The sequence below is a fragment of the Rhinolophus sinicus genome, chromosome 14 (genome assembly GCF_057876585.1).
Source record: "Rhinolophus sinicus isolate RSI-liver-muscle chromosome 14, RSI-T2T, whole genome shotgun sequence".
Taxonomy (NCBI): Eukaryota; Metazoa; Chordata; class Mammalia; order Chiroptera; family Rhinolophidae; genus Rhinolophus; species Rhinolophus sinicus.
This window is the reverse complement of record NC_142514.1, coordinates 142,905,372-142,920,820: the sequence shown is the minus strand read 5'-3', so window position 1 is coordinate 142,920,820 and position 15,449 is coordinate 142,905,372. Positions and strand designations below refer to the sequence as shown.

The 15,449-nt window shown below is 42.0% G+C and overlaps 2 protein-coding genes across 2 annotated transcripts; one reads left to right on the top strand and one right to left on the bottom strand.

The window, feature by feature from the left end:
• Positions 1–701: 701 nt before the first annotated feature.
• On the top strand, positions 702–2,237 carry LOC109436924 (ubiquilin-1-like). The gene has a single exon (XM_019715804.3). It carries the CDS (start codon positions 702–704, stop codon positions 2,235–2,237), a length of 1,536 nt encoding a protein of 511 aa, XP_019571363.3.
• Positions 2,238–8,072: 5,835 nt separating this feature from the next.
• Positions 8,073–9,029, bottom strand: OR52D1 (olfactory receptor family 52 subfamily D member 1). Its single transcript, XM_019715832.3, has one exon. It carries the CDS (start codon positions 9,027–9,029, stop codon positions 8,073–8,075), a length of 957 nt encoding a protein of 318 aa, XP_019571391.2.
• Positions 9,030–15,449: the final 6,420 nt, after the last annotated feature.

Sequence of the window (15,449 nt, the reverse complement as noted above, 5' to 3'; positions counted from 1 at the left end):
ATCTCTCTGAGAGCAACTTCGTTTACAAGTTTTTGGGAAACATGATGCTGTCTTTCTTAGAACCATGTAGATGGGTTACTCAGCCTGGTGGGCCTCAGAGATACAAGCTGCCTACAAGACCCCAGTGAGGCTGGATAAATGAATTATACACATCATCATTCTGTTCATGCAGAAATGGAACCTGTGGTCTGACTAGGCCATGGTTAGTAGACAGTAATTTAGTGGAAGACAGATAACTAGAATCAACCCTTGGAATTGCAAGATAGTTCTACGGCTGCCTTTTCTACTCAACTATAGTCATTGATCCAACTCAGGTGGTCTGGTTTTTAACAGTGAAATAGGCTGATGCAAAACATGTTTCTAGATAGGAATATTAAACTTTTTTTCTATTGCTATTTAACTCAAATCATAAAGAGAGCCAACCTCAAGCAGGTGGTGGAGACCTCTGCCCTCCCCCCATTCAGATCTCTACTGTGACCTCATCACTGACATCATATCCCTAAGGCTGACCCTGGAAAACAGCAGCTGTCACCCCTGTGGGAGCCCGGTGGCTGCAGGGCTACACTGGGAGGTGGCGTCCGTGGTATGTGGATGAGAGGACATCACTGGACACTTACCTGTCCCTGGCCTCAGGTGTGCTCAGTGCTACATCTAGGCTTCTATAGGTCCTCAGGTGACCCTGCATCCGCTCTTGAGGAAATATGGCACAGGCTAGGGAAGAAGCAGGGGACAGCCACCTGGTGTCTGGTTGTGAGCCATCATCCCATGTCATCAGAGTGTCTGTCAAGACTGCACAAGACTGCCAGGAATTTACGCTGGCAGAAAATAGCAGCATCCGCCACTTTAAGAAACAGATCTCCAAACGCTTTCACTGTGACATTGACCGACTAGTGCTCATCTTCACCGGAAAGATCCTCCGGGATCAAGACATACTGAACCAACGAGGCATCCTTGATGGAACTACGGTCCACTTGGTGGTGAGGACCCCTTTGAAAGGAACTCTGCCCAGTCCCAGAAGCCTGCCAGACCCCACAGGCCACTGTACCCATCGTTCTGAACCCTCCATCTCAGAGAGTGCTGGGATACTAGCCAGGCTAGGCCGGCTTGCCCGGAGCTCACCTGATCTGCCTGACTTCCTTAGCCAACTGGCTAAACTCCTGACGGCTGCGCCCCAGCCTGTGGTGCAGTTCTTGGAAGAACCTCTGGTTCAAGGCCTGGCAAATGAGAAACCAGCCAATACCAGTCATGTTCCTGAATTCTCAAGGCCAGTAAAAAAACTCGAGCCAGCCTTTAAGGCTCTGGAAAACTTGCAGAACCCAGCCCAGCAACAGGAGCCCCTGCAAGCAGACAAGCGGGGGCTAGAGGCTTTGAAGGCAGTGCCAGGTGGTGATAATGCTATGCGTCCGGTCTGCTCTGATATCCAGCAGCTCATGTTCTTCACTCTGGCCCCACTGGTTGCTTCCAAAGGCAATAACCCAGGTTTAGAGCTTTGCAGAGGTGAGGCCAATGCTCACAGCAGTACTGACACCACTGCTGCCATCCCCAAAGTCTCTGCCCCTGCCAGGCCATTGGCACAGGAGGTCAGGGCAGGAGTAGTTACCCAGGCCAGGGGCATGGCGTCAGACAAGGCCAATTCAGAGTGCAGGACCAGTATGCTGGACATTTCCTCCCAGGATGGCCAGCAGGCCATAGGGAAAGCTACTCTAATCAGTCAGCTGAGACCCTCACCCTCTACCTTACGTAGATCCTTGCACGTCCTCCAACAAAATCCAGCTCTGTTACACCAGCTGGCCACTGGCAGCCCCCTGCGACATCATATACCACTACTTCCCATCCTCACCAACCCACGAGCACTGCAGGCATTGATACAGATAGAAAAGGGCCTGCAGGTACTGTCCAGGGAAGTGCCTGGACTGGGGCCTTGTCTGTGGGGCCCAGGTAGACCACACAGGGCTACAGGAGTCCCTGAAACTAGGGGTGGAGGACATGGTCACAGAGCAGACCTTGAGCAACCCACGTTGGCCGTTCTTCAGCTCCTCCATGCACTGGCCTGCTCCCAGTCTACCCAATGCTCACTGTCCTCACCCCCCCTCACTGAAGGCCACTACCAGCAGGAACTGGAGCATCTGAAGGCCATGGGCTTCGCTAATCATGACGCTAACCTGCAGGCCCTGATAGCCACAGGTGGAGACATCCACGCTGCCACTGAGATACTACTGGGGGAACCGGAGGCCTAGGTCCCTCCAGCTGATGCCTTCAATGCACCACCCCATGCAGAGGGAGGAAAAGGAAGGGGAAGGGGAACAGCAGGCGTAGTACCTTATTTTGGGAATTCCTCCTCCTCAGATCATGTGCACAATGGAATAGCCCTCCCCCAATACCCAAGCCTGCTCTACATTAAAAAGATTGCTTGTATCTCGTGTAATGTCGATTTGCGGGTAGGTGGGCAAAGAGAATGTTTTATGGGAGGAGAGATTGATCATGTTAAATGGTCTTGGATTTGGGTTTCATCTCATATCCTCAATCTCAAAGTGTTTTCCAAATTTGAACATGAGGTAGAAAATCCTGAGTATTTTTACTCCTGCTTAATTGGCAACCCAGTTCCCCACCAACATTACCATCATCACCATGAGCCACCTCTATTCCAACTCCAGAGTGACTCTGAAGGAATCCTGACTTTTCTCCCCCAGGAAGCCATGACTTTCTTTATGGCCTCTGGACACCACCCACTCTGACCATGTTTCTCTGTCTTTTGATCCAGTCTCTTGTTATTGCAGAAAAGATGCTTAACTTTCCTCTCAGCTAGGGTTCTTTCTTTGATAATGGCCTGTGCTAAGATCCTGCTCTTATGAGGTCCACCTCCACTACTGAAGCTCCAGCCTCTCCTCCTACACAGGCTTCTTCCCTTTTGCTGCAAAATGCTTGAGTCTGCTGCCCTATCGATTACGGAACTTTCTCTCTCTCTTTTATATCTGAATTTCTTGAAAGTGTCTGCCCTTCCAGTGATATGTTTCACCATCATCTGCAGAGACTTATCCCCAATACAGTGCAGAAGCTTTCTCTAAACTGTTTCTCACTCCTCATTTTCCCAAATTTTTCTACGGAAATTCATATACTGACTTTTCTTTAAGCTGCTTCATTTAGCCTACTTTTTAAAATCCATTGTCTTATAGAGTGGGGCTTCCTGAGAGTATATTACTCCAATTTTTTCTTTCTTTAACCTTCAAAGAGTTTGGCTCTTTCCTTTGTTCTGCTCTTACTTCTATGTACCTGGTTTCAAAATCTGAGTCTACTTGTACTTTCCACAGCTTAGTAGCCTTCCCTTTGGGTCCCGGAGGAACTTCTGGCTCAGCATGCCCCAACATAGCTTAGTATCTTTCCCCTGACCCCATTTCTACTCTAAGTTCTGTGTTCCCTTTGTCTTAGTGAAAGTCATCAATACTTTCCCAATCTACCCATTCTCTTCTGTAAACCTCTGCTCTATCAGTGAGGTGACTCATAGTGTAGGCATATGGAGCATTCCTCTTCTGGTTCGTAACTTTCCCAAGGTCACACAGTTTGTGAGTGACAGAGATGAAGAAACCTCAGCTCTGATTCCCAAGTTTGTGCTTTTAGCTTTACACAGCCACACAGCCAGAATCAATCAGTTCCCATGAAATTGTTACCAAACAAAGGGTATGAGGTGAAGCCCATCACACACAGAAGCCAAAGGAGGAGGCAACAGGTTTTCACAGATTTATTCCTCAGGCAGCCAAAGGAGGAGACCCAAGATAAGGCTCAGATCAGTCTGCCCTGGACAAAGGCTTGGAGAAAATTTAACGGATGATGTTTGGAAGGGCTATACATATTTATTAATTCTAATTCAATAGCTGGGATTGGATAGTCTTGGAACTAAGTTATCTAAGGTAAGGAATGTGGAAAGCGCAAGAGAGAACAAAAAAAATTCCAGTCTGGTGGAATTTGATTAATCAGGTCTTTGTCCAAATTTGGTCCCTGCACTGGATCTTCCATACTGATGAACCCCTCGCTTCTTAATGGTCTCCTGTTGGTAAAAGCAGCATCTCTGCTAGTTGAGTTCTGTGACTCTTGGTTCCACTGTGCTCTTGAGGTCAGCTCAGGGTCATTTAGCTGCTCACTGCACCTGCCTAAGCCTCTGGAACCAGTCTCATCTGGGTTAGTCTGGTGGTCTCCAGATCGCTGTGAGGAGGCCTATTGTTATCTTCTGAAAAACACTAAAAATACTAGAGGAAAGAAAGAAAAAATAAAGTAATAATACTTTTAAAAATGGCTATCAGGGTCTGGTTTCAGTGCCAGAGCCCAATTTTAAAGTCAGTGAGTAAAAAGTATGTCCTGTGCTGCCCTGACACAGAGACAGGACAAATACATTTTCCAACCTTTTAGGAGTTTAGAATCTCGTTTAGAGAGGAACAGCTCAGAGAATAATCTAAGTCACCATGAGGAAATGACCTATGCCTACTTATCGTAGGCACAAATCGAATATCTTCCTGCTTATTGCTCGTGTTGTTAGCAATGAAAATCAAAATGGCAGTCAGTAGGAGACAGAGAGGGGTGGTAGGGAGAGTTTCCTCAGGGTTCGGAGGGAAGAATTTGTTTTTTGTTTAAATCCTACATATACAAGAAAGTGTGTGTGTGTGTGTGTGTGTGTGTGTGTGTGTGTGTGTGTGTGTTCTTTATAAGAGAAATAGACTTGGAAGTAGTAAGATGGGACAATTCTAGGTCTCTGATAGTCTATGAAGATGGACTATGATATTGGGGAAAACTTGGCAGGATGGATCCTCAGGGCCTCACCAGTGCTGAATCACTTAAAATTCAGATCAAAGGGTCTCAGCACAAATTAAAAGCTAGACTCAGGGCAAAAAGAAACAAGGATATCCAATAGGGCAAGATTCAATGGTTAGCCTCATTGTAAATGCTTCTCTGAAATTTGTCAATCGCACTGATTCATATGCCAAAGTGTGGGGAGCCATGGTTTTTTGTAACCCTGAACCTTGCAGACTGGCTCGGTTTTTGTCCCCATAACATTGTCTCTGCCTTATCTGAGAAGCGCCTAACGGCTGCTGAGGAATGTGGTGAAAACGGCCAGTTCCCAGACACAGAAAACTAAGGGCTTTCTGGACAATTGGTAGGTTCTGTCTCCTTGAGATATTTACTTTTGTGAGTTTCAGTGACCTTGTATCTTCTATGTCAAAGTAAGGTTGAGGCTGGAAAGATTTACTTTCACTGAGATAATGCATATCTTCTTCGTTTAACTGCACGTACTCAAACTGTATATATTGGTTAGAGATAATAAACTCAGGGCTTCAGCATGACTGAAGACCGGCCGCATTAGCATTTGTGTGTGTCTTTTATTTCATTCCCACTCCCCCATTCAGGTACTGATCGACTCGTGGCGGCTGGCCCGTCACACCAAAGCGTGAGTCACCTCAAATTCTTCTATGAGAAGGGTTGCTAAGGGCTCTAGCAGGGCCAGGCTCACAGAGCAGGCTGCGTCATCTGTACATACTTGATGGTTTGTGACTTCTGTGTATCCTGAAAAGTTGAACTCCTTTTTTGTGTGCACTTAAGAATGGATGATACTGAACACTGTTGTGATCAGGGAATTATCACCTTGGGAAATCTTGCTTTCTTCCATTAACCACTAACTTCACTTTACTTCAGCCTTGAGTTAAAACTGAAGATTCTTAACACACACATGGACACAAAGACCCTTTCAGAGGTGGTGGATATGTGTAATACCTTGACTGTGGTGATGGCATCACAGGAGTACGCATATGTTCAAACTCATCACATTGTATACACTGAACATGTACAGTGTTTGTATATCAATTTTACACCAATAAAGATGTTAAAAAAACTGATTGAGATTGATCCATCACTGTTTCAATACAAATTACTTCATAAAACTTTTGAGGGCTGCACATATATTTTGACCCTGGTCTGGCTTTTGAGGCCTCTAGGAATTGAATCAGACATGACTGGCTCTGGCCCATGACAGCTCCCTGAATGTGAACTTGCCTCTACAGCTAGACTTGGAGTTCTCCGTGGCCAGAACGGACACTTCTCCTTTTGTCTCACCCATGGACTGGGTGATACTCCTTCCTCTAATTGTATTCCTCAGTAAGAAAAGCTCCCTTCCCTCCATCCTTGTCCTTGTGAATATGCCTTCGTCTGATCAGCCCAATGTAATATAAACAAAAATCAAATTATTAAGTACCTACTGTGTGCCAGACATTATGCTTGACACTTAATACACATTGTCATTACTCATCACAACAGCACAATGAAGATATCATTCATTAATTTATTAATTAAAAAAAAAATATGACATATACCTACATGGTCCATAGCATTTTTCCATAATATTTAATAAATGCTTATTAACTATATGTAGGAAAGAAATGAGACTCCTGCAGTGATGAAGTTTTAGAATGCTAATGAATAAATTGATCAAGAAGTAAATACATAAATAATACAGATTATTTTCAGTCAGGAAAATGTAATAAAACATTGCATACTTTTATAAATTTAAGGATTGTTAACCAAATACTATCAACTACACCAATTTTTATTGAGTGCTTGATTTACATCCTGCACAATAATAAACACTTTACTAAAATTGGGGTTCATTAAGTGGCATGACCTAATTTATACAACTACTTGTAGATAAGGAAGTCAAGATTTAAGCTTAATGTTATTTGGATCCAGATATCACATTTCTTTCCATTATAAAATACCAGGTAATATATGAGATATTGTCCATATAAATGCATAACCTTAGACTATTAGCCTCTCTGAATCACAGGCTCTTAATTGAAAATAAATAAATAAATAAAAAAAGAAAAGAAAATGCAGATAATAACAACCATATTTTTGAATAATTGGAAGGCGTGTTTGTGGACTTATTTGTGTATTTTATTTTATTTCAACTTTTTCATTTTTCAGTTACAGCTGACAATATTATATGAGTTTCAGGTATACAGGATAGTGGTTAGACATTTATATAACTTACGAAGTGATCCCCTCAGTTAGTCTAGCACCTACCTGGCTCTATACATAGTTATTACAATATTATTGACTATGTTCCCTATGTTATACTTTATATCCCCATGACAATTTTGTTTATTTGTGTATTTTAGAACTGAAGTTATTAAGACAATGAAAGATGATTTTAAAAGGCACTTGGACAATGAGCAGGCTTCCCTGAATCCTTAATAAGGAATTACTTTATGGCTAAAAAGAAAGATTTCAACATGGAAGGCAAAAGAGGTAGAGAAAATAAAGTTTTAATGAGCATTATTTATATTCCAAGCACTGTCTAAATATTTTAGAGTTGTTATATAACATAGTTACCATGATAACCCTATGAAATGATATAATACAAAACAGCTCTAAAGAGATTATAACTTGGCTAATTATATTTAGACAGCTTACATAGCTTTCTCATATTTATTTGTTGAGCATGTTACATGTTAGGTGCTGTCTTAAATATTTTATAGTCATTAATTTATTTATTCCTCATCACAACATTAAGAGATAGATATCATTATCCTCCCTTTAACAGTTTGCCAAACTGAGGCATAGAAAGATTTATCGACATGCTCAATGCCACAAAACTAGTAAGCAGAGGAACCAGGATTCAAATCCAGACACTCTGGCTTTAGAACTTGTTTGCTTAATCACTACTCAAAGTATTAGAACTCAGATTCAATTTAATTAAATTGTTTTTTCTCTTTTCTACTTAGACTCACAGTAGAATATCCCCACCATGAAACCAAACTCCTTTCAACAACAAGAACTGACTTACTCTTTGGTAATTTTGAGACAAAATTAGAAATATTATCACCTGTCTGGGCTATTCAGAGTTGCTCAAGAGCCTCAGGAATAAGATATTTCAATGTAATTATTGATATCTCCAATTTATCTGGACTTTCCTTTTCTTTCCAGAGCTTTATCCCATGTAAACACATTCCTCTTTTGTCAGAGGTCTCCGACCATGTACATGTATCTAGACAGCTACCATATACATGTATTCTCATAATTCTGCTCAGCATTCAGATTGAAATCTTTCTCAAATGAAGCAGTCTTAGAAGTCGAGCCCGAATCTCCTTGGTCCTAGCCCCATAGATGATTGGGTTGAGCACAGGAGGCACCAGCACATAGAGATTAGCCAGAAAGATGTGCACATGCTTGGGGACTTGGTGTTGGCCAAAACGGTGGGTGAGGAAAGAGAAGAAGGCAGGAATGTAGAAGACCAGGATGACTGTAAGGTGGGAGCCACAGGTACTCAGAGCTTTGTGTTGGGCATCGCGAGATGGAAGACGAAAGACAGCATGGAGGATAAAGCCATAGGAGATAGCAATGAGAATAGAGTCCAGACCCATGGCCAACAGGGCCACAGTTAGCCCATAGACAATATTGACAGTGATGTTGGCACAGGCCAGTCGAGCAATGCCCATATGCTCACAGTATGTGTGTGCCATGACGTGGTGCTGACAGTAGGGCAGTCGCCTCAACAAGAAGATGAAGGGGGAGACAATGGCCATACTACGGAATATCCCAACAATGCCAATTCTGCCTATGATAGTATGGTTGAGGATGACTGTGTATCTCAGTGGCTTACAGATAGCCACGTATCGATCAAAGGCCATGGCAAGAAGAACCGAGGACTCCAGAGCATAGATGGAATGGACACAAAACATCTGGGCCAGGCATCCACTGAAGGAAATCTCACCAGCATGGAGCCACAAAATGGCCAGCATTTTGGGCACAGTGGTGGAGCTGAGAGCCAGGTCAGTGAGTGAGAGCAGGCAAAGGAAGAGGTACATGGGTGCATGAAGTGCATTGTCCATGGCAATGACCAGGATGAGGGCAGCATTCCCAGCCAGTGCTACCACATACATGGTACAAAAGGGGATGGCAATCCAGATGTGGGCCCACTCCAGCCCTGGGATCCCTGTCAGGAAGAGAGTGACTGGGAGACCGTCATCACTAATGTTGGAAGCTGACATTCTTCCTGGCAAATAAAGGGCTCTATCCAAAGGGTGATGGTATGTCTGTCCTGTAACATCAGGTATTTTGTTCATTCACATAAAATGATTACCTATCTGTGAATCATCTATTTTAGACTGAGACAAAATATTTATCACTCTTAACTTGTTCAAGAATCTTAAGAAATACTATTATATTTAATCTATTTTTATCATCTGCCATTTTCTATATTCAAAATTCATGTTTTGACTTCTATGTTCCAAGCACCAAGGTAAGAATTTAAGCATTCATCCTGTCTATCCCTTCCAGACTTATCACCCACCACATCCTGCCCGTCATTCATCCTCTTTTGTACTCATAGGTCTAGAAAAATTGCTTGCCTCTTTTTTTTAGTTTATGCTATTCCATTTGCTCAAGGTGCCTTCCTTCCTTCTTTCCTTCCTTCCTTCCTTCCTTCCTTCCTTCCTTCCTTCCTTCCTTCCTCCCTCCCTCCCTCCCTCCCTCCCTCCCTCCCCCTCCCTCCCTCCCTCCCTCCCTCCCGCCCTCCCTCCCCCTCCCTCCCTCCCTCCCTCCTTCTCTCCCTCCCTCCCTTCCTTCTTTCTTTCACCTCCCTAGTTTCTAAATATTGGGCAAGTGCCTCAGACTCCCAGAAACCTTTCATCTCTCTCATCTAGTCCTTAGTCATCTTTATGTTTTTTTATTGACCCACTACTTTGCAAACTCCTACTGAACTGGGAACTATGTCTCTATACAATTGGAGCCACCACACAACATGTCTGTGTCTATATCTAGAAATTTTTGTCACTATTCACAAAAAGAATCAATTTTGAGTAACTCTTAATAACACAGCATTCTTGCCTTAATGCCATAATGTGTATTTACTTACTCTGTGTTTGTAACATATCTACTCAGGTATACATCAAATGACTTATTTTTATATCTCACCCAAAGTGCCTTTAAAGAGTCTAGGCAACCTGAACCCACTCAAATGACTCATGACCGATTAGCTGCAGTATTTTGAGCACACACGTGGGTACAATGGAAGAAAGCAAGAATGCATCAGACATGCTAGAAGACAGCACTGCTAACTATGACAAAGCCAGCTTAAAGTACTGTATGCCCACCAATGTAATGGTTGGATTAATGGCCAGTTCAGAATGTCAAGTGCTGATAGAGGCAGATTGAGGGAGGGAGTGGAATATCCTGGACTTCACCAACAGTAGACATTCTGGAAGAGTGATTTTTGTTGTTGTTGTAGAGAGCTAGTACTAGGTATATCCTCCCTCAGTAACATTGTACACCTAAGAGAATCCTTTGTAGGATACCTGGAATCCTGAATTTTTGTCCTGATTCTATCACAAGAGTGTTATATGACCTTGAAAAAATTCTTTCCCTTCTCTGGGAAGTCTAGATTTATAAACAACTCTGGTATCCTAGACTCAGCTTTTCTACCTAGTTACTATTTGGCATTGGATAAGTCCCATGATATTTTTCAAGACTTAATTTTCTCATTTATAAATTGGAAATGACACTACTTGGCTTTCTTATCTCACACGGTTTTTGCGGTTGAGAAAGAGTAAAGTATATGGAATTAAAAAGTTTGGACACCAAAAAGAATGTCATCCCCATTTTTATAAGCTCTTTGTCCCATAGCCTCATATGGTAGCAATATAAAGGATAATATCATTCTCACCTCTGTCTTACCAAGTAGAAGTCCAGGTTTAGAGAAGTGAACTGATGTAATCCAGATCGCAAAGCATGTTACTGTCAGAACTAAAATTAGGTCTCACGTCTCCTGATTCAACATTTGGTTTTTTTTCATTTCATTTAACTTTCCATTGATATGACCAATACTTGAATTCCAATCTTTTTCTTGCCAGGCACTATAATATCAGTATCTAATGCTGCAATCACTTTACTCATCTGGATTCCAAAAGCACATATAAAAGTGGAGAGCCCCTCTGACTTTCCGGTAGACTTTTACTGATGGCCCCAGGCACTAGAGGAAAGAAGCTTGGGTGGTGATGAGTGGGGAGCTGGAGTCACTATCATCTTCTCTTCACATTTTCCCCCAGACTATCCTGCAAAGGAAGATTTCAAATACACATCATAGTTGTTATGAGGAAACTTCTACTTTGAGCACTCTGAGCACCTGTGGATGTGAGTACCAGAAAGATTAGGTATAAGCAAGGTTTTTTTCCAGGGAAATGAATAGGGAAAAGACAGTGAGCTGAAGCATTACTCTGGGTGAAATGGGGCATCCTCCCTAATTTGTCCCACTCAGCCTTGTCTCTGGGTAAGTATGATGGTTAAGTTTTTCAGCTCTCCCTCTGAGACCTAGACTTCAATAAGTGAACTCTAAGTTCTTTCAACACAGATTTTTGGGGAATTTGATTTCAAGAACATACCTGTATGAATGACGTGTGTTCACAAGTTGAGCACGCAGGTTGGAGCTCTGTGATGGGTGTCATACATGAGTGTGAGGCTGTGTGGGACAGTGCGTGGCGGAGTAATAGCTTGTGCAGGTGATATATACCTGAATACAATGGTTTGGTTAGGGATATGAAAGCTGTGTTTTTGTGCAGGTTGTGTAGGTGTGATTTGGGGGATAATGAGGTGTTGAAATGTCTGGGTTGAAGTGGGGTCTGAGTTGAAATGTGTAATCTGTCCTCAGTTTTGTGAGCTCAATGAGTGTCTTCAGTGTAGATCTGGGTTCCAGCCTCGTCTGGTCAAGGGGATTAGTAAGTGAGATTATTTATTGACTCTCTGTGGCACTCTGGTAGGAAGACCCAAGGGGTTTGCTCTAGGGATTTGAGCCATGGTGCTTATTCTTTTTTTCTTTTTTTAAATTTTATTTTATTAAATTTATTGGGGTGACAATTGTTAGTAAAATTACATAGATTTCAGGTGTACAATTCTGTATTACATCATCTATAAATCCCATTGTGTGTTCATCACCCAGAGTCAGTTCTCCTTCCATCACCATATATTCGATCCCCCTTACCCTCATCTCTCTCCCACCCCCCACCCCCACCCCCCTTACCCTCTGGCAACCACCAAACCATTGCCTGTGTCTATGAGTTTCTGTTTCTCATTTGTTTGTCTTGTTCTTTTGTTGCTTTTGGTTTATATACCACATATCAGTGAAATCACATGGTTCTCTGCTTTTTCTGTCTGACTTATTTCGCTCAGCATTACACTCTCAAGATCCATCCATGTTGTCACAAATGTTCCTATATCATCTTTTCTTACCGCCGAATAGTATTCCATTGTGTATATATACCACAACTTCTTTATCCATTCATCTATCGAAGGACATTTTGGTTGTTTCCATGCAACAATGCATTAAAAAGATTATTCATCACGACCAAGTGGGGTTCATCCCCGGGGCACAAGGATGGTTCAACATACGCAAATCCATCAATGTGATACATCATATAAACAAAATAAAGGACAAAAATCATATGATTATATCAGTTGATGCAGAAAAAGCATTTGACAAGATACAACATCCATTTATGATTAAAACACTTAATAAAATAGGTATAGAAGGAAAATACCTTTACATAATAAAGGCCACATATGATAAGCCCTCAGCTAATCTCATAATTAATGGAGAAAAACTGAAGCCCTTTGCTCTACATTCAGGAACACGACAGGGATGTCCCCTATCACTTCTGCTTATTCTTAAGGAGAGAATAAGAAGGGATTGAAAATGGGAGGAGGAAATGAGGAAGGAAAATTTTCCATGGGGAATTTCAAGAAAAGTGGAAATTGTATTTGGTAATTTTTATGTCTATTTTCCCTTCTGTTATCTTACTTTCTCTTTATCTCTCTCCTTTCCTCCTTAATACTGTGCATCTCACTGAATTTACACATATCATGGGTTCGTGGTATTTTGTGTGTACAGTGCGTCTATACACTACATGCAAACAGAGTGCAAGAAATGGCTGTGGATATTCTTCTGCTCCATTGTCCCATTAGCCTTCATTTCACAAAACACAGGTTCAAAAATAAAGTATTAAGAACGTCAAGAACATGTCAACAGAACGTTGAATCTCTGAGCATGGGCCTCATGCTACTTCCCTGTTTCATGCCCACAAAGCTAGACCTGAGAGTGAATATTTGTCTTTTAGTCAGATCCCCTCACATCCTTTGACATTAGCCATACATCCAGTCTTTGCACCAAGGATTCCTTCAAACAAAGCCTTCAAAGTGTCACATTCTTTTCCCTTTTACATGCAGTAGTCCTCCTTATTCATGGGGGATATGTTTCAGGACCCTCCCTTCCACCATGGATGCCTGAAATCATGGATAGTACCAAACCCTATATACACTATACTTTTTCCTATACATTCCCACCTGTGATAAAGCTTAAGCTACCCTTGAGCTTTGGAGCCATTATTAAGTAGAATAATGGTTACTTGAATACAAGAACAATGTGATAGTGCTACAGTTGATCTGATAACCCACATGGCCACTAAGTGACCAATGGGCAAGTAGTGAATACATCGTGAATGTGCTGGACAAAGGGATAATTCAGATCCCCAGTGGAACAGAGTAGGATGATGCAAGATTTCACCACGCTATTCAGAACGGTGTGCAATTTTAAACTTATGAATTGTTTATTTAAGGAACTTTCCATTCAAGATTTTTCAGACCGCAGTTGGCTGCAGGTAACAAACTGCAGAAAGTAAAACTGTGGATAAGGGGGCTACTGTACCTATCTCCTCTCATATTAATTCACACCAGTGGTCTTCAACATTTTTGCCTGGGTACTTTCTAAAATAATTTTGCAATAGTATATGTCCCCTCAAAAACATTAAGTTGACATCTAAAAATTGTCATTTAATATCTAAATAGTAGAAAAGTATATAACGTTTAGCATATTGCAAATATTGATATTTTAAAATAAAACTCTGCCACCTAAGTCTTTTAATTGTATTCTATGGAGCTTTTCTTTTTTTTTTTTTAGAATGATGAAAATGTTCTGAAATTAGATATTGGTGATGATTGCACAATGTTACAAATACACTAAAAACCCCAGAATTGTACACTTAACTGAATTTTATGGTATATGAATTATATATATATATATATATATATACATATATATTTTTTTTTTGGGGGGGGGGATTAATCTGCAGGTCTTCACTGAGTACAATGATGTGTAGAGTTCAGTGCTAAGTGCAGGGCTGAAGACAAAACAAGGAGCCACAAACGCTGGGGCCTTCCCTGGAAGAACTTAGTCATGCAGAGGAGAAAACAGCAGGTCTCACAGAAGGCTGTGGGAACAACTCCAGCAGGATGTGCTTCATTATCATAGCCAGGGGGCCAGGGCTGCTAAAGGGGTCCGGGGGATGATTGCCAAGCTAGTGTGGGAAGGCCCTTATACATCTTTATATCTCACCCTCATTTTTCAGGTGAAGCTTCAAGCTCAGAGAGGGACAGAGAATTGTCCAGGTCACACAGTGAATCAGTGGCAAATCAAGGACTAGACCCCAGGCCCCTGGCTTTCTACACAGTGTTCCCACTGCTTCCCATATGGCTCGAGTTCAGGCTGGCATCAGGGAAGACTTCCAGAAACAGGGACTGCCAGGCACTCTGACCCTGGGCAGTCCTTTGGCAGGTGGCACAAGAGGATGCCCCAGGAAAGGACCTACCTAATTTGTAACCTGGGGTGAGTCTGTCTGGTTGGGCTCAGCAGACTGCCATGGAAATTTGGGGAGGAAGGGACCACCTGATAAAGGCTATCTCATGTAATCCTCCCAATCCTCTGATGTAGGAATCAAGCCATTTTACAGGTAAGCAAATGAAGGCTTAGGGAAATGAAGTGACTTGCCCAAAGTCTCTAGGCAGTGACAACCCAGTCAAGCAATGCCCCGTGCTGTTTCCATGAGACCATTCTGCCTGTACTCGGAAGTCCACAGCACTCCTGTCAAAGCATACAAATGTTTCCTCCTGACATTCCTGCCAAGGTGACTAAAACCCCACCATGAGCTCCCTTTCTTTCTTTTTATTTATTTATAGAAGCTTTATTCATAATTAGAAACAAACAGGTTGTCCTTCAGTAGGTGAATGGATTTATAACTGTGGTACATCCATACAATGGAATATTATTCAGCACTAAAAATAAATGAGATATCAAGCCATGGAAAGACATAGAGGAAATTTAAATGCATATTATTAAGTAAAAGAAGCCAATATGAATAGGATACATATTGTATGATTCCAACTACATTATATTCAGGAAAAGGCAAAACTATAGAGACACTAAAAAGATCAGAGGTTGCCAGAAGTTAGGGGTAGTGAGGGGAGGGAAAAATGGGCGGATCACAGAGGATTTTTAGAGCAGTGAAAATATTCTGTACAATACTATAATCATGTACATATGTCACATATTTGTCCAAACCCATAGACTATAAAACACCAACAGTGAA